This window comes from Trachymyrmex septentrionalis, unplaced genomic scaffold (assembly GCF_001594115.1).
Source record: "Trachymyrmex septentrionalis isolate Tsep2-gDNA-1 unplaced genomic scaffold, Tsep1.0 scaffold25, whole genome shotgun sequence".
Classification (NCBI taxonomy): Eukaryota; Metazoa; Arthropoda; class Insecta; order Hymenoptera; family Formicidae; genus Trachymyrmex; species Trachymyrmex septentrionalis.
The window spans coordinates 2544744-2570300 of NW_017305408.1; the positions used below are offsets into that span (position 1 = coordinate 2544744).

The 25557-nt window shown below is 34.1% G+C and overlaps 3 protein-coding genes across 8 annotated transcripts in view; 2 read left to right on the forward strand and 1 right to left on the reverse strand.

Annotated features, from left to right (window-relative positions):
* The first annotated feature begins 4517 nt into the window (after positions 1-4517).
* On the forward strand, positions 4518-12221 carry LOC108748929 (tyrosine-protein kinase Src42A). Of its 2 annotated transcripts, none has more exons than XM_018487358.1 (6): positions 4518-6201; positions 6933-7054; positions 7228-7391; positions 9576-9912; positions 10347-10682; positions 10828-12221. In XM_018487358.1, exons 1-6 carry the CDS (start codon positions 5843-5845, stop codon positions 11034-11036), a joined length of 1527 nt encoding a protein of 508 aa, XP_018342860.1. In that variant the 5' UTR covers positions 4518-5842; the 3' UTR covers positions 11037-12221. The 2 variants fall into 2 exon arrangements, with proteins under 2 accessions (XP_018342860.1, XP_018342861.1); XM_018487359.1 differs by having other exon boundaries at positions 4519-6201; positions 9576-9903.
* Positions 12222-13908: 1687 nt separating this feature from the next.
* LOC108748870 (ras-related protein Rab-23) lies at positions 13909-22504 on the forward strand. Its single transcript, XM_018487255.1, has 7 exons — positions 13909-14231; positions 14339-14447; positions 17717-17838; positions 21068-21230; positions 21462-21541; positions 21613-21806; positions 21887-22504. Exons 2-7 carry the CDS (start codon positions 14415-14417, stop codon positions 22015-22017), a joined length of 723 nt encoding a protein of 240 aa, XP_018342757.1. The 5' UTR covers positions 13909-14231; positions 14339-14414; the 3' UTR covers positions 22018-22504.
* A 1418-nt stretch (positions 22505-23922) lies between these two features.
* Positions 23923-25557, reverse strand: part of LOC108748878 (BAG family molecular chaperone regulator 2) — a 3759-nt gene continuing 2124 nt past the window's right edge. For all 5 annotated transcript variants that reach the window (XM_018487272.1, XM_018487273.1, XM_018487270.1 and 2 more), the window contains one exon: positions 23923-24591. In XM_018487272.1, the coding sequence (XP_018342774.1) occupies positions 24355-24591 (237 nt within the window). In that variant the 3' untranslated portion in view covers positions 23923-24354. The remainder of the gene's footprint in view (positions 24592-25557) is intronic.

Below are 25557 nucleotides of genomic sequence, written 5' to 3' on the forward strand. Positions count from 1 at the left end.
TATATTTATATAATTCGAAAATTCTATTAAATTAAATCGATTAGTCTTTCTATTTTCGATCTAGTGTCCAATAATCATGAAAATGAAAAATCAATCGACTTGAAACTCGCATTAGGAATTCGAGTTACTTTCTTTGTCCTATGCATCTATTGTAATTATTGCTATAGTGCATGCTGGCAACCATTTCATTTTATGGAGTTTATCGCAAGCTGGACGATCTCGTTGAGAGGCCATTTTTCTCAACTTATTGCTGTAAATATAGTCACGCGTAGAGAGTAAGTTGAGTAAGAATTTTTAAGCAGGATGATATATATATATATATATACTGCCATTGTGTGTGTGTAGCACTCTACGTTTAAACGAAAAAAAAGTGATATGAGCGTGGAAAAACATCGACGAATTCGGTCTCGTGTTCCGATGAAAGATAAAATCGAGAAATATCAAAACGTGTTGTGATTGAATGATATGTGCAATGAAAGTACAAAGTTATTCATGCGTTATTTCATGGTTCTACAACGAATCATTGTAATTTCTAACAAAGAGAAAAGAAAAGCCCAAGAGAGAAAGAAATCAAAATTCTTTTCCCGGAAAACGAAATGTGATTTTTGTGATTTGCGTAATTGTGATTTGCTTTTTTTTTTTTCTTCCTTGCGATTCGAAATGCGAAAACGAACGCGAGCGACTCGGACCGGAACTCGTCGGTTTTTCCCGGGAGTAAAAAAAAATGATTATTTACACATATATATGTATATATACATAAACCAGAACACAATCTTTGTGTCCGTAGCACTGTGATGAATATTTTGATAGACTATAAAAAAAGAGTAATTATTATTATTACAAAATAACTATTTCTGGATAGTAGACACGTCATAGATTTAATCGATTCTATTAATACGTCGTGCGAGAAAATATAATCGTGCGTAATTTACTAACTAGCCGCAAGGTTAATGCCCATTTTAAAGCAAACAAACGTGACAATTCGCGTTTTCCTTTATTTTTCTAAAGATGCTCCATATAAATCGCGCGGAAGAATTACGCAAATGATTGAGAGATCTCTAATCTTTCACCAATAAATATTTTATTTATGATTTACCGTACTCGTAATGTACTTGTCAATTCTTTCTGTCTTTTTCTTTATGAAGCAATTAAGATTATTCTGTTTCACAAGGAAAATAAAATATAATACATCTACAAACACAGTCCTTCTCTTTCTGCATAGTGATTTTTTTATTACAAGTCAAATATGTCAGAGATGAAATCTGGAATGAAAAAAAAATTACTTATAAGCTTATATGTATACATAAGCTTTCATGAAATAAATTAATGTATTATTAATATATTATCTTTTTATAATATTAATATTACAAATAATTTAAATATCAATTTCTTGTGATTTTTAACCATTGCAACATTAAAAATCTTCTTTGTAGAATTATAGAGTTTATAGAGTTATAATTCTCTATTGCTTTATATTCGCAAAGATAAAGTCCACGTTATTAATTGCTACATTCAATATTCGATAAACATTTTAATTTTCAACATTTTAATCAAATCAAATTTCGCGTGATTAAAATGTTGTGAAAGTAAGAGAATCTTCGTCATCATTTGCGTCTTTTTTACCGTGAATTAGAGGAAGGCAGCTTTCACTCCTCAAAATAATATAAATTAACTTTGTAGGATAATGCGGTATATAAAAAAGTCGCTGTACGTATAAAGAGAGATTATTTTTAATTGTTATTTTCTAGCGGAGAAATTGGATAATCATATATACGTATATAGCAATCAAAAGCTAATAATTGCACATTTAATTTTCATTAGAAAAGAGAAACATTTCGATAGTCACTTTGCATCTAATTTAATATTTTTACTTTTTTTTTTTTTTTAGAGGAACGAATTCTTGTAAACGATTTTAATCAAATTCCTTCACGTTTATTCGAGAGAACACCAAAATTTTCACGAAGACATTCAAAATTTTTAAATACGTTATTTAAAAAATTTTATCTACTTTCCTCCAAGAAACTTTTTATGATTAAAATTTCTTTTTTTATAACAAACATGCAATATTATGTAATTTATGCGCTTATTACGTTCGTAAAATCAATAAAAAGGAGAGGAAATAAATCTTGGTTTCTTTTTTAACTTGAATAATTGTAAATTTTCTCAATTATTTTCGATTATAATGAATTATATATGAATTTGCAGCGGTCATATTATTTCCTATTCTTTTATCGAGACCGAAATGTTGTATATTTCAATAGGCCGACGTGACAGTGAATATTGAATTCGTGTACTTTTTCGCAATTCGCCAGATTGATTAGCTAGATGCGTCTTTTAAACAGAGACGTTGCAAGACATATATTGTACAGAATGATGGCGTGAGCAATCACGCCTCTTGTTTAACGAGAACGACTGTAACCGTTGTTAAATACATTTTGTCGATGTTTTCTTTTTGAGAAATAAAGTAGAATGTCGAGACGATAATTAAATGATAAATCGAACGTTGAAGTTTATTCGAGAAACAAATCCTAGCTCGAAGAATCCATAGATAAAATTGCGAACAGCGAATATCATAGAAAATAGTGAATGGCAAGGACATGTAAATATATGTATATCACTGCCGTGTTTATTGTATATAATTTATATACAGGGTGGCATAAAGAAGCATCCCGGTAGTCCTCGCGTCGGTGACGATAAAGATTTAAATTTCGATGAAGCAAAATTAATACAGAGATAAAATAACAGATTGTCGCGCTTTTTTTTAAATAATAATGTAGTTCTTATCGATCGCAACATTTCGGTGTCGACGTCAAGGACCATCTTTTCTTGTACCACCCAATAATAAGCACGGGCGATCATCTTACGGTGATTGTAATCGATTGTAGCTGTATTTTTCTGGCTTGATCGGGATCTGTTAGTAAAGTTTACCGAGAAGTAAGCAAATATATCAAACGATATGTACATGAGAGGAGGTAGAGTATAATATGAGACATCCTTATCAGAAATTTAACTCCAACATTATTCCATTTCAACTGGCGATAATGCGTTTCCTCTCTCTTTCTTTTTCTTCTAGATCAGAATTCTACTCACAATATAAACGGAGGTGGATTGAGCTTAGAAACATTAAAAAAAGTTATATAATTGTTATAGAAAATATAAGCGATTGTCAAAGTTGAAATAAACCTGCAGAGCATAAACAGTAATATAACATTAATTTATATCAGTATTATAATTTCCCGACAATTATGTAACTGTTACGTGTACAACATGTATTATATTACATTTATATTGTTGAGTGGGGAATATTAATGGATGTAATATTACTGTTTTTGTGTTTTGCCAGAAGTTCTTAATTAATTACATTTGCATATGCTCGACTGCTAAATATATTCCGAAAAGGAAAATCGTCGCTCAAAAATTTACAAAGTTACAAGAAAATCAAAGAGACATTATACAGGGTGTCCCGTAAGTTTTTGCCAAGCGCTTTTGTGTAGATAAAGCGAACTAAATTAAGTCGAAAAGTCCTCTATTTTGCAATTTTCGCAATGATTAACGAGATATTAATTACTAAAAATGAATATTGGTTTTCAATAATTTTTTACTCAAATACTCATCAACTTTATAGAAAAACAGCGAGAGACAAAAAATGTTTATTTTCTTCTCATAAAGTTTTAAGAACTTTTTCAGTTTTTTTCAAAATTTTTTAATACCGTATTTTCTCATAATAAAATATTAAAAATAAGATAAGAAAATCTTATAAAAATAAGAAAATGCAGTTAACGTAAAAGTTGATAAGAAATTCTGAAAAAATTTTTAGAGTTCTATGAGAAGAAATTAAATGATTTTTGTCTCTTGCAGTTCTTCTGTAAAATTGATAGTATAGTATTTGATGGGTAAAAAATTATTAAAGAATCAATATTAGGCAATTTTTAGTAGCTAATATCTTGTTAATTATTGCGAAAATTGCAAAATGATAAAGAACTTTTCGACTCAACTTAGTCCGCTTTATCTACACAAAAGAGCTTGATAAAAACTTACTTAGGGACAACCTGTATAAATTAAACGTTTACCTAAAATAAACATGATTCCGCTAAAAATCAAAATGACTTCATTTCGATTCTTAATGTTAATAAAACAGTCAAATTTTGTAATAAAAAATCAAAACATTTTGATTTTCATACTGCCAAAATAAAGTCATTTTGATTTTCTCTTGACTCGATATATGTGTTTCATATATAATTATTAATTTCCAAGTAAAGCAACAAGTCATGATATCAAAATGATGTCAAAATAACTCCAAAATGATTATTAAAAGTCATTTTTCAATCATTTCCGATTCGTTTTAATGTCATTTTGACGTTATCGCGACTTGTTATTCTGCTTGGAATAATATATAGCTGCATAAAACTTTTTTTCAAAATAAACGAAGGAATTCTTTACCGAACGAGCGCTACAGGCGCTACTTCGGTATGAGAATGAGTAGTTCCGAGAGAATCCGCCAGAGGTTAGGCGCGTCGTGGCGACGACCAGCGACGACAAGAACTGACAAGACAGACAAGAATCGAGAGGCGCGTCCGAGTAGTCCGAGTACTCCGAGTGCGAGTCACTCGCGCTCCGAATCGTCACTTTCTCCACCGGGATTAGATCGTGCGAATTACGAGTTACGACAAGCCGTGGTATGCGATGTGAATGGTTCGAATGTGAAACGTTCAGAATACATCTGGCACGTTCCATCACGTTCTCGCGAGCGCGAACGATGAGAATACCGGGATTACCGGGGACGACGAGGACAAGTCGAGGCTGAGGTACGGATCGTTTGCCGCGGTAGCAGCGTCAGCGTCATCGCCGTCGCCGTCGCCGTCGCGATCGGATGAACCGTCGATCGTCGACGAGAAATTGGGCGTGTGTCGTGTGTACACGAGGAGGAAGGCCAGAATCTCGTCGGTGGGCAGCGCGCGCATGCGAAAACGGATACGTACGGTGAGCCTTTTTGACGGATCCGTGACCGCTGCAATGGCGACGGCGCCTGGCGACTCGCCTACTTTCTAAGCTCTATCGAGGTGAGAGGCTGGATCGCGCGCGCGTGTTCTATCGCCGCGTTCCTCCGCTGGATTGTCGTGTCTGGTCGTGTCTGATCGTGTCTGGTCGTGTCTGGTCGTGTCTGGTCGTGTCTCTCGAGGATACGATAATCGAGACGAATCCTGATAGTGCCAGAGAATCAAGTCCAACGTCGTTGTCCTCTTGATAATCTGGACTAACTTTGGAGTAGGACAGGACACGCCGTTCTCCCAGGAAGTTGCGATGCGGCAGGCAATCCGCTGGTGCAGCCGAGCGTCGTCCCAGGGCTCCGGGATATCCGGAGAATGCGCGGCACCGCCTCGCGACTTCCTCACGCGGATGTGATCCTCCCGGCACGGCTCGCTTCCATCCAGCCGACGGTCTCGCCCCGTCCTGCCCGTGTCCTCGATCTCTTGTCCTCCGGTCGACGGCGCAGCTGACGGTTCTCAACAACTTCGCTCCTGCCCGCGTGTGGATAACCTTCTCCCTTTTTCCCCAGGTAATGAATCACACGAACGATTAATCGGATTAACGTGACGCGGTACCGAAGGTACTGACTCGTTCTTGATTTTTAACACCTACGCATCCGGCGATTTGCGTGTCTATATATATATATATATAAAAGACTGTGAACTTTAAACGGGTTGCTCCAGTGACTTTGATATAGTGATCGTTAAATGTGAGAAGGTGGACCCGTCTCGTGGACGGTGGACAGCGGCGCGATTTGAAGATCGTTCGAGAGGATCGTAAATCGTAGTCGGACGTAGACGCGAACGGCCGAAACATGGGGAACTGCTTCAGCAGCCCGACGGACGTGGAGAAGGAGAAGCCGGACAGGATCGGCAATCCCAGCATAGAGGCGGTCGCGTCGCAGGTCAGCCCGGTGCCGACGCCGCCGCCGGATCCTATCAGGCCGATTCCGCAGATCCCAGACATGGACGTTACGACGGCGAAGATATTCGTTGCTTTGTACGATTATGACGCTCGCACTGACGAGGATTTGAGTTTTAAGAAGGGAGAACACTTGGAGATTATCAACGACACGCAGGGAGACTGGTGGCTGGCCAAGAGTAAAAGGACCAGGCAGGAGGGCTACATTCCCAGCAATTACGTCGCCAAATTGAAATCAATCGAGGCAGAACCGTGAGTGGCCTTTGTCGTTTTAAATTGGACTAGGCGTGATAATTTTTATCTGTTTAATCAAAGCCGATATCGCTGATCTTTGAACTTTGTTTGGATGGTTCCTGCACATTAGGTGGATGTAGATAATAATTCAGGTTGCTTTCCTTTTAGGAGAGACACAAACATCGTTCTATCTTGATTGGAATGCAATGAATAAACAAAGATAAAACGACATTTGTGTCTCCCCTAAAAGGAAAGCAGCCTCAGATGTTGAGACCTTCTGCTAATTCTAGAAATAGGGAAAAGATAAACAGTAAGTTAAACCGAGATTAATGTTAATCTTATATTGGTGGGCCAAAATGGAATACAAATAAAACTTGATAGAAACTTTCAACAATTAATGATAGTGCTTGGACTAAAGCAAGAACACACAGCCGCTCCATCAAATGAGATCTTTGATATATTTAATAATAAAGAATACTTTCCAGCACAGTGAATCATTTATTATAGCCTTATTGTTTACCAATGTTAAACAAAGATAAAATGATCACTGTATCTCTCGCTGGAAAGCATTAAAAATTATATACGATATATTAATAATTTGTTATAATCGACAGGCAAAAATTCGTCGTGCTGATCATGATCTTTAATCTACGAAATAAGTCAGAGATTGATTCGCAACAAAGAATCTTAGCGATTAGTAAGTGGAAGAGCGAATCTGTAAAAGTTATAACGCTAATTTGCATTTACAGATGGTATTTCAGGAAGATTAAGCGAATTGAGGCTGAGAAAAAATTGCTACTGCCGGAAAACGATCACGGCGCGTTTCTGATAAGAGACTCCGAGAGCCGACACAATGATTACTCCCTTTCAGGTAACGTCATAGAACGATAATAGAAACTACCGGTCGTGGTCGTAATACCGACAGTACGATAACAAATAAATGAATAATGATCGAGCGGGATCGCGCGGCAGCGTGCGATCTGTATGCAAAATTGCGAGGCCATTAAAGCGCCAAAGTGGAATATATATCGATGATTGTTGTAGTGCGTGACGGCGACACGGTGAAACATTACCGTATTCGTCAATTGGACGAGGGTGGCTTTTTCATCGCCAGGCGAACCACGTTCAGAAATTTGCAGGATCTTGTGGAGCACTACAGCAAAGACGCGGATGGCCTGTGTGTTAATTTGTGCAAGCCTTGCGTGCAGGTAAGTTCTACGAGTGACCGATATGGTTCTCAGTATAAAATAACGATTCCTTTTCTCAGTATATTAACGGTAATAATTGATAGGTAGATAATAATCGTCGTACTATTATTCGCCGCTGCTATAACAGTCGTAAGAATCGCGTGTTATGAGATTTGACGAGGGGGAGTTTAGACAGAGATTCGTCGAAGTAAATACGTCATATATACTTACGAGTAACGCGCCATACGTCACCTCGGCGACAAAGTTTCATTTATCGCTGAGTTAGGCAGGTCTTTATTAATAATGAGACGGTACGAACGGAGAATTTGCGTTATAATTGTTCTATCTATCTACTGTGTTTTGGTTTATTTCCGTGAATGAGACTGCTTTTAGCGGAAATTTGTTGTCATTGAAATATGGAATTGCATTAGATGAATGATCTCAATTGAAACGTGTGATGAGAAGGAAGGAAAATAAATAATATGGTCATAGAAATCTTTTTAAAATTACACATACATACTCCCACGCAACAAATGGCAGCGGAAGTCAATTGGGATAATATCGATGAATTTACATAAACTGGCTTTATGTTTATTTCCTACCAGTATATCATATATAATACTGTCTAAACTCCAACACTTGCAACGATGCCGATCGATACGCTGATTATTCGCCCTAATTACGATGATGGCGACAAACTCGATCAACAGTATATTATTACTGTTATGTTATTATAGAAAATATTATTGTAACTATTAATACTAATAATTAATATCTTTTTTCTTTCTTTGTTATTACCTCTACTACCTTCGTTATTATAAGCATTATTGCTACTAATGCACAATACTTTAGATCGTTGAGATATCGTTCCGAGTACAAAACATTTACAACATATCAATTACATCGATTACATCTGTAATTTTCTAATTCAGTTGGTTTATTTTTGAAAAGTCGCGAGTAAAGGAGATTGATTAAATGAAACTTAATGTCACAGCACAAATGAGGTATATTCATATCTAATTTATATTACTTAATGAAAAAGGAAGAGATATCAGTTTTTTAGAAGCATTGATAAGCACTTGTTGCGAAGTTCGATGTCTGAATAGATTGTGTTTGTTTGTCTGTTTATTGCTTGCCCTACTTCCCGGTGGATTTTCTTGGTAAATTGAATGTCCTAATATATGCCATAACACGTTTTTTCGATTCCTTTCTTTTTCTCGACGTAAAACGCTTTTATATTTCATTATGTCTGGCCTGTATATACAGCACAAGCCCGTTCTATATGGGATTATGTTTCAAAAGCAGTAGATTGTCATTCACTTAGAGATATCTCGTATAAAAGCTCTGTACATTCGATGTAATTTCATATTTACAACAACTTATCTCATACACCAATTCATCTAGCATCGTAGACACCTCGCGAGAGGTGTAACATATATAGGTAAATATAAAGAATCGAGATTGGCAGCACACACAAGCAAGGAAACGACACTTTTTGCGTTTCACCGCGAAATATCGCGCTCTCGTTTGTGAATAACAATTTACACACGAACTCTTTTTCTCATACGTATGTATAAATTTATATTGAGTATTGAACGCGAAAGCGAGAATATCGGCTCGAATGTATGTGTGCTCGAAATCTATCTATATACAGGATGTCCCAAAAGCGTTCCTACATATCTCATCCGTTATTCGAGAGGCGAACGAGCATATGTGCATGCTATCCCGTTTAGATCGTGTATGTACGCGTATACCGAGTATTTCTGAGATTCGCGGCATGTTTTTTTCTTCTTCTAATTACGACATATTTGAGACATTCTGCATATTGTATCACTCGTTACTTCATTTTCCTCTTCGTCTTTCTCCTAAAATTCTAAATATCTGTTGGAACGATCTCGCGATCATGTTTACCGTCCGGGATCGTTATTGGGGTTCTTACACGATTGCAGGACATGGAGAAAAGTAAGTTTGTCATCCGCGAACAAGGGAAGTTAAGCGCTAGCGCTCTCTCTCTTTTTTTTTTACACTGCGTAGAATATTGTCTCTTACGCTTAGCTATAGAATTTGTTCTCACAAAGGAGACGAAACGAAATATAGTTCGCCATTAATGCAGCCGATCAAACATCTTCCTTGCACAAAATCGAGTCTCGCGCGTCTGTCCCCTTGCCGATGACGGCTGATTCCGAGTCTGGCTTTGTTCAACAGGTTGAGAAACCCGTAACGGAAGGCCTTAGTCACCGTACGCGGGACCAATGGGAAATCGATCGTTCGTCGCTGAAATTCCTGAGGAAGTTGGGACAGGGTCAATTTGGCGAGGTGTGGGAAGGTCTGTGGAACAATACTACCCCAGTGGCGATAAAGACGCTCAAACCGGGCACCATGGACCCGAAGGACTTCCTTGCCGAGGCGCAGATTATGAAGAAACTCCGACACGCTAAACTAATTCAGTTGTACGCTGTGTGCACGATGGAGGAACCGATCTATATCATTACAGAATTGATGAGGAACGGCAGTCTTCTGGAATATTTACAAGGTACGCAAGGTACGATTTTATTCTTACTGGCCCTTTTATCACTATATTGTGTGATAAAAGCTTCTTAAATAATTAAAGGATATTCACGAAATATTTTTGTATAAAAATATGTGCCAGTATTTTAAATTAAAAGATTGATCGAATATATTTCTACTTTTTATCTTCTTCAACTTATATTGTCAACACTTTAACACTATACTGTTTGGTCATGTTTTTGCCAAAAATCTGAAGATTTAGAAGCATTTTACTCTAAAAAGTTGCCAGTTTTCTGCTCTTTAAATAAAAAGAATAGATATATTTCTCAGTCTAGTTGCATATTTTATTTGCTCATTCATTCTTCAAAGTGTCATCTCAAAATACTACTACAAAATCGATAAAGCTTATTTCTGCTGTCGTATCTTTTCGTTACATTACCGTTGTAGCAATCATGTATGATCTTTTAGGAAAAGGTAGAGGCCTAAAGCTACAGCAACTAATCGACATGGCCGCGCAAATAGCTGCCGGTATGGCGTATTTAGAGTCGCAGAATTATATTCATCGAGACTTGGCCGCCCGTAATGTTCTCGTAGCAGACGGAAATGTCGTTAAGATCGCGGACTTTGGTTTGGCTAGGCTTATCAAAGAGGATGAGTACGAGGCTAGAATAGGGGCGCGTTTCCCTATTAAGTGGACCGCTCCTGAAGCCGCCAACTACAGCAAATTCAGTATTAAATCCGACGTATGGTCGTTTGGAATTCTCCTTACCGAATTGGTCACATACGGTAGAATACCCTATCCAGGTGAGATTTTGAAAATAGAAATAATCTTGCGTATTACTATATTTAACTTTTAAACTTTTAAGTACAATTACATAAAGTCATTTTTAATCATTTTTAACGTATGCGCGATTAAATTAATAACATAAAAATGCATTTTATTCTTCAGGTATGACAAATGCTGAAGTTCTTCATCAAGTGGAGCATGGTTATAGAATGCCAAGTCCACCCGGCTGTCCCGACACACTTTATAATATCATGTTGGAATGTTGGAACAAGGATCCTATGAAAAGACCGACTTTCGAGACACTTCAGTGGAAACTTGAAGACTTTTTCACTATGGAAGGTTCCGAGTACAAGGAAGCGTCTGCGTATTGAATAGAGGATTTCGAATTCTTCTTCCGTATTGCTCCATTAAGAGATCCGGTAACTGTACCATCGTCGTTTCATCGACGGCGATCGTTACGATCTTCTTCATTGATCTATTTGTGACACTAGTTTTCGCGGTACTTCTGAAAAAGTATCGCAACTTTTATACTCGAACGACCATTTTGCGAACGATCAATAGCATAGTTTTATTTAACGGTAAAGTTTTCTTTTTTTCCCCCGTCTCTTTCTCTCTACTTTGTTTTTTTTTTCTTTCCCTTTACGTTCTCGTCTTCGCACATTCTGTCTGCCATAAATCTTGAAGAATATTTGTACATTTTTACCTGTATGACTTGACAAACGTACATTGGCATTTTGATAGCTTTAGCGGCGACGAGATTTTAGATATCGTTTTAGTAAGGATGTTGTACACGTAGACGTTAAATGGCCTTTGTAAAATCGTTTATAAGTGTCAGTTAGGTAGATCTCGATCATCAGGGTGATAATTCCAAGTGATGATGATAGTAGTAACGATGTAATATATTTGTGTACAATATATAAGTTGTACTTTCTGCATTACAATTCCCATACATACACTATATATATATATATGATACGATGAAAAATCGATCTCTTGAAAATTGAACCGACAACGGGAGAGACGAAACGACGGACCATAAATACATAATTTTTCCTTCTTTCTTCTCACTCGAGTGTAACACGAATTTAATAACGACGTACTCCCGCGAAACAAATATACAGAAGTCGTCGAAATGATTTCGCAAGCCGTGTGCGTGCATGTGCGAAGATCGAGGGAACTATAATTCGGTCCGTCCTAAATAATGCGGAAGACTGTCTTGTAGTGATTGTGTCGAACGATATTATATTTTCCTTCGTCTATCTCGTCTGTTTGTCACAAAACGCGACAAATACTGACACAAACTGCCAGCTAACGTTTTCTAAGATGTACTTGTTACTTATAACGTGTAAGATCACATTTTGGATACGCGTGAGAGTATGCACCTATCTATGCATGAGAAATGTACGATATTTGCTATGAAGGCGCGAAACATCCAGTTTACCATTGTATCTTTAAGTACTATGAGAAGAGAATGTATATCACGAATTACGTCATCTTCGTTAATCATTCGGACATGTTCATGTTATCAAATTCGACATTTTTATATATTTTTATATATCGTCTCTAATGTTTTATTATACTCATTTATTGCGATTTTTCACGTTTGTGAATGACTCAAATTTGAGAATAATTATTACGCGTAAAAAATAAGTCGATAATATTAGATATATACTTTATAAATGTATGACTTTATAACGGTAAATGATGATAAAATTATATAGATATTTTAGCAATATTTTGATCTATTTAACACATATATACGGAATGTGCCAAAGTCATCGCCATTCCTTTCGTCTATTAATTTTTCTATGAATTTAGAGTTGATTTTTCCATGATTGAAATATTACTGGAAGTTATCTTTCAAAACAATTTATGCAATCTTTTTACAATAAATGTTTTATTGATACACTCGAGATAATTTTGGTATTTTTATCGAAAGACTTTTGTGGATAAATCGACTCTAATTTCATCAGAAAATAAGCCCCTAGAGATTTGATGCAAATCATACAAAACATCTTGAAATATGTACGTGATAAGGCTTTATATATATATGAGAGCGTATGTATGCACATCAACTCTAGCATCCATCTTCTGTTCTGAAATCAGAGCTGTGTTAATAGTACCAAATTGATCGCAAATTTCAAAGAAATGTGTGCTTACGGATGGTATCATCGTCGGGGAAATCTTTGTAAATCTGCACGATAAATCTTTGTAATACCGTTATCCCTTAGATGGCTTAGATTAACGATACATCGACCAACTTCCCATATAAGAAGTACTATTTTTTTCAATTAAGCTTTATTTTACATTTATCTTGAGAAATTGTAATTTAGTAAAAGAAAATTGTTATTTATAAAAGAAAACGTTAAAGCAAGTATTTTATAATTTAAAATTTATTTTATATTTTATAAATAAATTAAATCGTGTGCATGAAATCTAAAGAGGGTCATAAGTTGTGACAATGCACTTGTAAGACATAAGATAAAAAATACTATCAATTAGATATAATAATAATGAAATGTAATGCAACGATTACAAGCACAAAACGGATGAAAGTTTACTGGAATTCCTGTTATAATTTTTATTTCGACAAATTCTTTTTCTGTAATTAGAAAGGAAGGTGATTTCTCTATCGAATAATTATATCATAGGAATTTGTGGCGAGTGAAAATAAAAATACTTTAGATATGTAAGAAATAATTGATAAAATAAAAACGCAACAGTTTTGTTTATGAAAATGAGATTATTCAAAAACCTTTATTATAAGAATTATTCTATACATAAATGTTTAAAAAGGAGCATTTCTAAAAGTTATTCTTAACTTTTGATATAGGAAATATGTTACTGATTTGAATATGCAATTAGTACATATATCCTGAGGAAGAAGTAAAAACGGGCTAAATTAATTTAGTCAAATAAACAATTTCTTGTAATGCCAATTGCATATTCGGATTGACAAATTTTTTTCATAATTCTTCATTGAAAGGGTTGAAGACGAGAACTAAATTGGTTTAAGTGAAAAGAATAATTTTTTTCTCAGTGTATATTTAATTGCAGACACAATGCGCGCGTACGTGTCTAAATATTTATTTAGCACCGAGAAGAGTGGCAAGTTCGAATCGCGAGGAACGCGAGTTTCGCCACACTAGTGTTTTATATATGGCGCTTCGCTAGATACATAAAATCACCAGATCCGCAAGCGCGCGTCAGCGACAGGTGTCTCCTGGCTGTACAGGTGTTCTCTTCAGTCGGCCAGTGGTGGTCAGAGCGGCGCGCATTCGTGCGTGCGTGCGTGCATGCCTGCGTGCGTGCGTGCATGCGTGCGTGGATGCGTGCTCCGTTCCGTTCCGTATCGTACCACTCTCGTCGTGGCGCGAGGAAGGACTGCGCTTTCCTCTCCGAGTGCGAGTTCCGTTCCGTTTCGCGGCCGAGACTTTTTCTACGAGAAAGTGATATATCGCGGGCAACGTGAAGAAACGCGGCGCGACGCCGTGTGTGTCGGAGCTCTGAATAATGACTCGGTTGGGGCGCAAAGTCATCGACTCAGTACCGAGAAGAGAGAGAAGGTGAACGAGAGCGAGAGAGAGAGAGAGAGAAAGAATCCCTCTCTTTTTTCTCCTCCTGATATGCACGGTGCTTTCGAATAAACGCTAAAATTTTCACATGCCAACAGCGATCTACGCTCGATCGATGGAAGGATGAATTCACGTTGCACTGGGATATTATGTTAATCACCTTTTACGGTCAGAATGAGAGAGGAAGAGCTCGAGATATCACTCAAGGTAATCGCGAGGCTCCCGGTTTCTTACTTCCGTTCCCTCTAGTTTTCTACTTTACTGTAATTTTTTCATTTCTCTCCATCTAGATTTTTCCAAATTCCACGAACGCGTTTGCTCCGTTCTATGTACATCAAGAGAGTAGATACCGTGATAGAGCGTGATAGATCGAAAAGAAGCGGACGCAATTTTTCATATTCGCGCCGTGATTTTTCCGCCGGAAAGGAAAGCGACCGTCTCGTTATTGCGCGTCGTCTTGCTACACACACTCGAAGTTATTATTTCCGCGGCGAGGCCGCACCTCGTTGATTTTTTTATTCATATACTCTAAGACGCTCCTTAATGCTCGCTCTCGACGTGACGAGTGACTTCTGCTCGCAGTAATTCAGGGATAGATTTGACGAAGCATCTTTCATGCACAGATTTTTCCAATTAGTAGTAATTTTTTTCAATTAAGACATTAATCGGAAATAGAATTCATTCTTTTCTTCCGCTTTTTCCAAATTGTGATTTTAACCGCTTTCTCTGGTGAAAATTTTTCTCAGAATTTTTCATATAATTTAAAAAAATTTTTTATAATTTTATAACTTTCTCACATTTTTCATACAAATTAGAACATTTCTCAGAAAATTTACATCTTTTCGCAGAATTTTTCGTATATGTTAGTTATGAAATATCGTAAGATTTCTAAGATTTTTTTGTAAGTATAATTTCTGATGAAATGTTATAAAATCTAAAAAAATTTAAAAATATTTTTTAGAAATTATGGGATGAGAAATTTCAGAATATTTTAGAATTCACTTGTATGAAAAATTCTGAGAGATGATATAAACTTTCGAAATATTTCTGAGTATTTTTGTGTGAAAAATGTTCCAATTTGTATAAAAATTATGAGAAAAATTTTCACCAGGGTCAATAGTTTAAAATCCGTAATTTAGAGTGTTTCCCTTTTAAAAAAATATTGTCGACATAGCTAAAAAAATAAGTTGAATTTGGCTAAAAAGAATTACCTTTCAAAAACAAGTTGGAATTACCGCTCGTTTTCTTCATGATATTAAATTTACATATAATGGAATTATACGTTATCGATATTTATTCGTAATTATTATCTGCCAGTCACATTTATGTTGTAAATTAATTCACTCGCAACGTCTGTATCAGTTCGTTCATCTGATGGTTATGATATTCACGCGCCGTTAACTTTATTATCTGATCGTATGTTTTTTGCTAATTCGAGATTCATCAATGCTTAAGACACTTAAGTTATCCAAGTTCTCGAGAATTCGCGATGCTCGTCGAGAATCGACTCGATAAATTTCGCACGCGATTAACACGCGAGGTAAAACTCCGCTGAGCGGAGAATCGCATATACATACATCAAATACATAATTAAAGAATTAAATAATATAGTTTTACGCAATTTGAAAAGCAATTAAATCTCCATTAGTTTTATCCTTCGTCCGCAGCCTGCAGGACTTCGAACTTCAGTGCAGATTTTTATTATATTGTTCCGGACTATATAAAAATTTGAAATGTTTACGCATATCTATAAAAGTTTAATGGCTATAATCACACATTTTTACTGCCATAAAAGTTGGCGATTCCAGACAGTACAGAGAGAATTCAAAAAGAATTCAGTATGTCAGAAATTCTGGAGGTCATTTTTAAATGTAGTAAGAATTCTTTTCATAACTTTTCAGAAAAAGAATTCTTTTTGCATTTAAAAATAAAATCAGAATTGAATCACTGAATTCTTTTTGAATTCTTTGTACTATCTGGGGATTGTATTCTATTTATTTTTGACAAATTTCAATTTATCTACCAGAATTCACAATTAACTGATGTGCCTTTAAAGTCCAACGTTATGGAGAATTAGAAATAAAATTCAGATTTTTTTCTTCATTTTTTCAAGTTGATCAAATTTTAAGCTTCAAGTTCCATTTAAACTGTTTTCCATTTAGGAAACACAATGTTCTATCTTTGTTATTCATTAAATGCTAATTAAGAAGGCTGAAACGACATTTGTGTCGATGTTTTTTAAAAGGAAAACATTGTATATAATGGAGCTTGAAGCTTAAAATCCGACCAAGTTGGAAATAAGGAGAAAATGAATTCTATTTCCAATCAATCTCTTAATATTGATGGAGGAAGAATATTGAAAATGAAGTTTCTTTTTAAAGTTAAAAAGACTAAAGTGGTAACTACAAAAAAAAAAAAGGGAAGCGTATGCGAGTTCGGTGCTGCTCCAGTGATCTCTGCTTATCTCCCGATTGCCGATAACGGTACTTACTCGCGTTTTCATCGCGCCTGTTGTCGAAGACTACGCATTTATGCTTTTCTTCGTTATTTATACAACATATCCCCGAATTACTGGATATTCTTTTAATCGCATCTCCTTCGGAATTCGAATAAGAATTTCCTTGGCAGAGATATCATGGATGGGCAACTATCTCTACATCGCAAAATATCTTTACGAATTCCGTTAAAGCCAACTTGAAATGAATGACTAACGTTACGCTATTAATTTATTCAATTTGCGGACCGTGATACATGTTTATTCGCTAATTATACCAACAAAGTTATCGTTGTTTCCATCGATTTTGAGGCTGGAAAACGCAGGATAGAAAATATATTTAATAACTTCCGGGACATCCCGCAGTCCTTTCGTTCTCCCGTACATTGAAAACCAGTCGAACGTGGAGAACACGATTTAGCGCGATTTACAACTATCAGGATGGATAAGTCAAAATAAGAATGCACGTATGGAATTCAGGAAAATCTTCGGCACCGATTAGATATCAATTTTATCATATCGCTGTTCAAATACCTGTAAATATAATACCTTTGGTATTTTCATATGCGAGCATTCCTGAGATCCTTTCCATCGCTGTCCGTGTCGCTTTAAATTATAAAGCCCGGCCTAAACCATGTCGGTGGAGATTACCATCGGCGACCGGTTTTTTTACCTGGATTAATGTCTTTATCGATATAACCTACTTCCTCACGCAACGCTCCTCTGGTTGTAACTTCTTTAAGTAAATCATTTGGATTATGACCCTCGATAGTTCGATTGATATAATATTCTATATTGAATATCTAACTTACTTCCTCACTCAACGTTCTATCGATCGTATTTGGCAAAATTATTTGGGCCATGACTCTTGACGATTCGATCGATATAAATTATTAATTTATATAGAATAAGAACTACTCAATAAATATTCTACGTGTGATTCTTTACCTTCCAAATAATAATATTAATATCTCTCGCTTAGGTGGTGATAGTGGGCAATGGCGCCGTGGGGAAGTCGTCGATGATTCAAAGGTTTTGTAAAGGTACTTATACCAGGGACTACAAGAAGACGATCGGCGTCGACTTCCTAGAGCGTGAGATCGAGTAAGTAACCACTCGAACGTGTCGAATCGTTTCAATTTAAAATTAAGTTGATTCAACGCGGCATTCAAAGCAAGAGGGAGAGTCTTTTTCAATTTTCAGTTAAATTAATCGATTAAATTAGAAATAAGAATCATATTTTAGACCATATATGTGAGAGAACAGAATCAATACGAACTAGAAATGCGTATATCGGTCGAAGATAAATCTTTAATGCTTAATAATTCATTATACACACACACACACACACACACACACACACACATATGTGTGTATATATATATATGTATATATACGTATATATACATACATACATGTATATTTGTAGTTATTCGCGCCGAATTGATTTTCTGGACTTAAAAAAACGCAATTAAACTACTATAATAATATCACGAATTAAATTAAATTGACAAACAATTTTTAATAATTTAATGCTCAATCAGACATCATATTACAAAGATCCCAGCAAACGAGAATGGATTAAAATGGATTAAAATTTTTTTAATACGTACTTTAAATCCATGAAAATGGATTGAATGGATTGAAATGGATTGGATCCGAGCTGACACTAATTTAATATATTCGAAAAAAAAAAAAAAACATTCATATTTAAGGGTTACAAATTTTATTCCTAAGACATTTATAATAATTATAACTGAAATTAACTACTTCAAATTGGTATTAAAAAACGCACCTGAGATTCGAGAACCTTCCAGCAAACGAGAATGGATTAAAATGGATTGAAATTTTTTTTTATCCGAATGCGTATTTTAAATAGCGAATACTTTTTTTGGATTTAATTGGATTCAATTAGATGCAATTGGATTGAAAAACTGCATTTCCTATTCAAAATTTTGAACAGTATTCACAATGCACAGAAAAAGCTAATATTATTTTTAGATTGAAAGGTATAGAGATATGCTCCATGCAATTCCTATAAATAAATAAAAATGCTTTCAGGATTGAAAAGCATTCATTTTAACATTCGTAAATCAATATTTCTATAAATTTGAATCCATTTCAATTCACTTCAATCCATTCTCGTTTGCTGGGCTGGGACCTCTGGATTATGAATCAGTTATGGTATTGGAAAAGTTGTTTTAAGCGTATAAAAAAAAATTTTTTTAATTTTAATAGAACTTGGAAATTCCGTATTTTCACACAAAGTTGCTCATTGCTTCTTAAGAAAACAGGAATTGTAACAGAGAATTACATCAAAAGATTTGAAATATTGTTAAATTTAACTCTCTTGATTTCTAATTACGCTGTAAATTCATACCACAAGTGATTGAAAAAATTATTTCATCATCTATGAACTTGCGAGCATTGCGTTAATTAATTTTATGTAATTTCTTTTTAGTAATTTTTTTATGTAATTTTATTTTTTGATATTATTGTAACACCTTCGGACTAGTGATTTTTGCTTAATTAAAATCTATTTTGTAAATCTTTTATTTTTTGTCAGCTCGTTTATACTGATGATGGTCAAATCTTGACCGAAATGTCTACTTATTTATGTGAATTTTAAATATATGATTTACGTTAACCTTTATTGTTGTATGCTCTCCATTATTTATATTAAATAATTTACATTACCATGGGACAACATTGGATAAATGTCGGATAATCTAATCTCGCTTGGCCGATGTCGCGAGCCGTGATTAGCCTAATATTCGAGCTGTGTTCGACTTGGTTTGCGAGTATTCGATCATTCATTTTACTTCTAATCAAAGAGAAACAAAAGAACATAGCTCAATTATTTTTACGTTACAACTTTTTTGAACTTAGTTGGATTAAAATGAAAAATTTCCTACTTATAATTTTGAATAATTTAAGTAACATTTATGATCCATTTTTAAATAACAATTTTTTTTATTTAATTAGATTAAAAAACTGCATTTCACATTCAGAATATTGAATTGATTCACGTTGCACAGAAATTACTGATATTGTTTAAATTTAACTAAATTTAAAAAAAACTGTACACTTTCTATTCACAATTCTGAATTGAGTAGTATTCACGATGCACAGAAAATGCTAATATTACATTATTTTTAGATTAAAAGACATAGAAATATGTTCTATGCAATTCCTATAAATGAATAAAAATGGGCATTCAGGATTGAAAAGGATTCATTTTAACATTCATGAATCCGTATTTCTAAAAATCCGAATCCATTTTAATCCATTTCAATCCATTCTCGTTTGCTGGAATGTTAAAATGCTGAAAAATTGTAAATAAATTTATTGCGAAAAATATTATCTCAGCCGGAAATCGAACTCGGATCTCTCTTGTATTCCGTACGAGCGTCCTAAGTCTTTAGACTTAGACTTTAGACTTTAGACTTTAGACTATCGAGGCAAAATTAGACATCGCGAGTGATACTAAACATAGTGAGAACTAAACATAGTTCATCTAAAAAAAAAATTCTAGACTAGAAAATACATACATTAAATTGTCGTTGGCACTTTTGCGAATTAATTAACTTAACTAGAGGTTGATGGAAAAGGCTTTTGATCTAATTATGTAATTAATTTTAAATCTTTAAAACTCAGAGGAATTATTTGTTCAGGAATATTGTGGATTAAAAAATAATCAAATATATTATATAGATATAATAATAAGATATTTAGAGCAGAAAGGGATTTGCGAATGTTTCACATATTTTGTCGATGTATAAATCATATGACGAATGTTAGTACAAATTAAATTCGGGAATTGTGTTTACTGATCGGATTATTCGATGCTGATCATTATATACCGTTACATATGGGTATACAAGTTCGAGAGCGACGTGCCTGAGAAAAACTTGATTTTAATCGTGCCAGCGTGAGCTACCGTGGGATACTTTTTGTATCCCCTCTTGACACCAACTACCGATGTAATGTCGGTCAATATATTGGAAGGAATTTTATCTCTCGCATACGATTCATTGTTTAATATCTATCTTACGATTAGTCATCCTTTGCATAGCAATTGCAACAATTTGACCCTAAATTTTTAATTAACTTGAGGTCTGTATGCATTCGCACAAATAAAATTAGGAATATAATAGATAATCAAAATTAATTAGCATTAAAATTAAGATTATAAATTTTGTGATAACAGTAAAATATTCGAGAAAATCAAAATCAAAGATAAATTTTTTTTCTAAGATTGTGATCGATTAAATAGTATTACGACAAATAATAAGTAAATGTGTAAATAAATACATATACGTTGTGTTGACAGAGTCGATGGTGAGGATGTAAGATTGATGCTATGGGATACTGCAGGACAGGAAGAATTCGATGCGATAACCGCGGCTTATTATCGCGGTGCACATGCCTGTGTCCTCGCTTATTCAGCGACTGATAGAGATTCTTTCGATGCTATTCCTTCGTGGAAACTTAAGGTACAAATCTGTAAATTTCATTTAAAATTAATAAAGGAATGAATTTAATCTGCTAAAATTTAATTCGCTTAAAACTTTTTATTGCTTATTAAAATAAATGAAAATTATTAGCCACCTTTGATTAGGAAAAATCGATTCTAAAATAGCGGAAAAGCTCTATTATTAAAAAATTCACTTTTTTTCTTAGACAATAGACATTCTGTATAATTTTCTTAAAATATTCTCTTGTAGGTCGAGAATGAGTGTGGAGAGATACCCACAGTCCTGGTGCAAAATAAAATCGATCTTGTTGACCAAAGCGTGATCGATGCGTGAGTATGCGTTAAACCATTTCTGTTTCTTAAAAATGAAACTCGCAGGTCTGAAGCATCTGATATTACAGGGACGAAGCCGAAAGGCTCGGTCGCACTTTAGGTTGCAAACTCCTACGGACGTCTGTGAAGGAGGATATCGGTGTGATGAGCGTCTTCCGACATTTAGCATCCCGATGTTTGCACGAGATGCGTCGCTCCGACGATGATTATCAGGACGATTTGAGATTATATTCTGCAGAACCTAGATCTCCTTCTGTCATCAGTAAGTAGACTCAATTGTATTGCAAAAATCCGTAATTCGTCTGCAGTATGAATGAAGTTATATCTCTCCTTGTTTTACAGGTGCGTTTAGTCCAGATGGGTCAATGTGTGGTCGTAACGCCAGTAATGGAACGATAATCCTTCGACCCGGTGGCAAAACGAAGAGTCATAAGAAACGAAATTTCGTAAAGAACGCTTGTAGACTCTTGTAGCAATAGTGTACGTAATAGCATTACATTGCGTTTTGAGTGTTACACGAAGACGTCAAAGGTACGGGTGGTGTCTTGTAAATATATATAGTTTATTCTCTGAAGGCGTAAACGGACGGTGATTTACAGTGTCCGTTAGTGCAAATTTATTGTATTTTAATTAACGGCCTGCGATGGTTTCGTGTATAAGAACACAGTACGCATAACATTTGGGAACTCATTAATTTAAACGCAATAGGAATAATCACCATAATTATGCTCATAATGTTAACCAAATGGTTGTAGATTATAAGGTATGGAAGATTAATCGTAAAATATACAACTGTGCGTACTCGCAAAATGCGGATGGGAATAGTGATACAAATATGACGCGTAATTTGTAAATATCTCGCCATATTATCGTATATATGTTTAATGAATTATTAATGTTTAACTTGCATTATATTCACGGACCAAATTATGAAATAAAAAAATTAAGATTTTAATACAAATGTAGCGTTAAATAATAATAATTATTATTATTATTTACAGATTAGCGCGTCGATATTATTTCAAAATATAATAATTCAAGATCATCTCAATTTTATAAAATATTATAAAATATTAAATTCATTTTGAATTAAATTTTTTGAAATTAAGTAAAAATGCATTTCAACATGTATTGTGATTTAAGGCTTTTGTTTATCTAATGTAGCTATTGAATTTCAAACGTCAAAAGTGAAAAAGTATATGAAATTTTTTTACGTATTTTACTTCTGACGTTATAATTCAATTTTAATTATAGCGAAAATATAGGAGCCTTAAGAACGAACAAGTCGATGCGAACTACAGTTTCCTAAAGCAATAGTATGTTACAATAAGTTACTTAATAACTAATGTTACATTTTTACTTAATTGTAATATTACAGAACACAATAAAATCTCTGTACATTTTGCTAAGAGTAAAATTATTTTTGATAAGCGAAATCTTAAGAAGAGGAGTTATAAACAAGGAATAAAGAAAAGAGAAATTTAAATTAATCGTATTCAAGATACAATTAAGGGAGGATTCTGGTTTAGAAGCTTGATTTTTAAGCTATTTTTCACGAATTTTTTTCTAAAAAATTCGTAAAGTTTATTCAAATCAGGGTTGTTCCTACATATTAGTACATATTTCAAGTATCTTTTAGAATTTTTTAATTGTAATTTTCCAAGAAATAAGTTTATATAAGGAAGTGACTATAATTTCTCAAAATCTATTTGAACAATTGCGCACATCTTTAACGCATATAGTTCTCGTCTAAGCTATAGTAAAGTCAAAATGTTTATTTTTATTTATTTTTATTTATTTTACTTTAAAGATGAAAACATTCGAAAAAATTGGAAAATATCCATAATGACGCCATTTTTTTTCTTTCTAATATTTTTTTTTATTATAGATCAAACGATAGCCAAACACATATGCTTTAAGAATCTCTTTAGTTTTTTGTTTCAGATGAGTAGAACAGCCGCAATCATAATCACTGTGCAGCGCCTTATTTTCTTCATGATTTTACATAAACTGTTATATAAGGCTTATTTCTTGGAAAATTATAATTAAAAAATTCTGAAAGATAGTTTTGAAATATGTATTAATATGTAGAAACAATTCTGATTTGTATAGACTTTAAGAATTTTTCAGAAAAAAATTCTTGAAAATAGCCTAAAAATCAGTTTCTAAACCAGAATCTCTCCTTAATAGAATTTCTCAAATCATTCTTCAAAAAATCAAATTATTTTTGACAATAAAATAAGATAATTTAACCATTCTTGTTACACTCGAAACTAATCAATAGCTTACAAAGTAACTAAATCATGTTAGAGTGAGTGTAAAGAGGCCATTTACTTTGTATTTGTTAACATAACACTCAAATAATATTTAAAATTTTATAAGTGCACACATCCTCTAGAAATTCCTCTTTATTTTAAACGTACAGATTTGAAAAATGTTATCGAATGCTTTTTTAACCCCCTTTTTTTTATTTTTCTAAGTTGCTGAAATACTAAGTGTCTTAAAATATGCTTAGGAATTGTATAAACGTCGAGAATCGATATCGCGTCACTATAAGATTAAATCCAATCAATCACATGTTGTTGCATTCTGTACACAGCCAAGTGTTCCATTTAAAGTATCTATTTGCAACGTGGAAGGAAAATGGAAACTCAGCCGCGCAGAAAAGAATATATCTTTGTAAAGAATATATCTTTCCCAATTGTCTCTTAATTCGCTAAACAGCGCTAGACCGTCGAAAAGATTTGTCATTTGAGACTCGTATGAAAATTCAGACAAATTTAATTTGCCGAGGAACCTCTTGGTATTATTTACTGTGTCATCTCTAAGATGTGCATCTTATCGATATAATCGAGCAATCCCTGTAATCTTTTCTTGACTCGCTTTTGATCGTCTAATGTGCATCCAAGAATAGCGGTCTCGAAGATCTTATCGGAATGTCCTATACTATGGGAGGAGCAAGCATTCATAAATTCTGCACATCGTTGTCGAGTGCCATTTGGATCTTGTCGCAAGCCTACGACCAAGCTGTCAATCAGGCCATTAACCTAAATTAATATAACAACCAATTAGTCATATTGAATTCTAAACTATATACTACCGCTCAAAAATTTGAAGAATCTTATAATTTTTAAATAAAACCATATTTTTTTACTGATATAATTATTTTATTGAACATATCAACATATACATATAAACGTACACTATTTGAGTAGAGTTCAAGTTAAAAACAACAACAAAATAACATATATAAACAAATATATAGAATGAGGCTCGAAAGAATCTATCAGTGAAATGTAAAAAAGTTCATCGGAGCCTACATTAGCTGTTCAGATGCACAGAAAATTCTTTATTTTTGTGTGAATGTAACAATACGAATAAAATAATTGATCCTTCGATTCGGGGATAATAACATATATATTTAATGTTAGATAACAAAATTTATTGTCTTTTCACAAAAGAACAAGCAATTTTAGGCTGTTTTTCAATTAGGACACAGAACATTACACTATATTCCACTGTGTAAGATACTTGTTGAAATGCAATTTAGTTTCATAGTGTAATACCAGAATACATTGTAGTCTTCCATTCTTATAATTATATTTCGTATCAATAATAGATTTATGATTTTTATTTAGACTTAAGTTATAATTTTTTCAGAATTGATGATTTTTGAAGGTTTTATTGCAAAATAAGTAATAACTATCAAATAACTTTTTGAAAAGTTGGTAACATTAACATATTTTACATGCTCGTACTTAGCTTTTTACAGTCGAGCAGTGTAATACTGTGTCACCTGTATACCTGTATGAGTGTTGGAAAACACTCTTAGATTTCATTATTTGACCTTGGCTATAAATTTCTTTGTAGTTGTTCTTCTTCGAAGTTGTTTATATATTTCTCTGAGGATTGTTTTTTGTATAATGATAAAGTGACTTAAAAGTGGCAAAAAGAACAGCTTAGTATTGAAATCCATAGTGCTATAATTACTTATAAGAAAAATATTGTTTTAA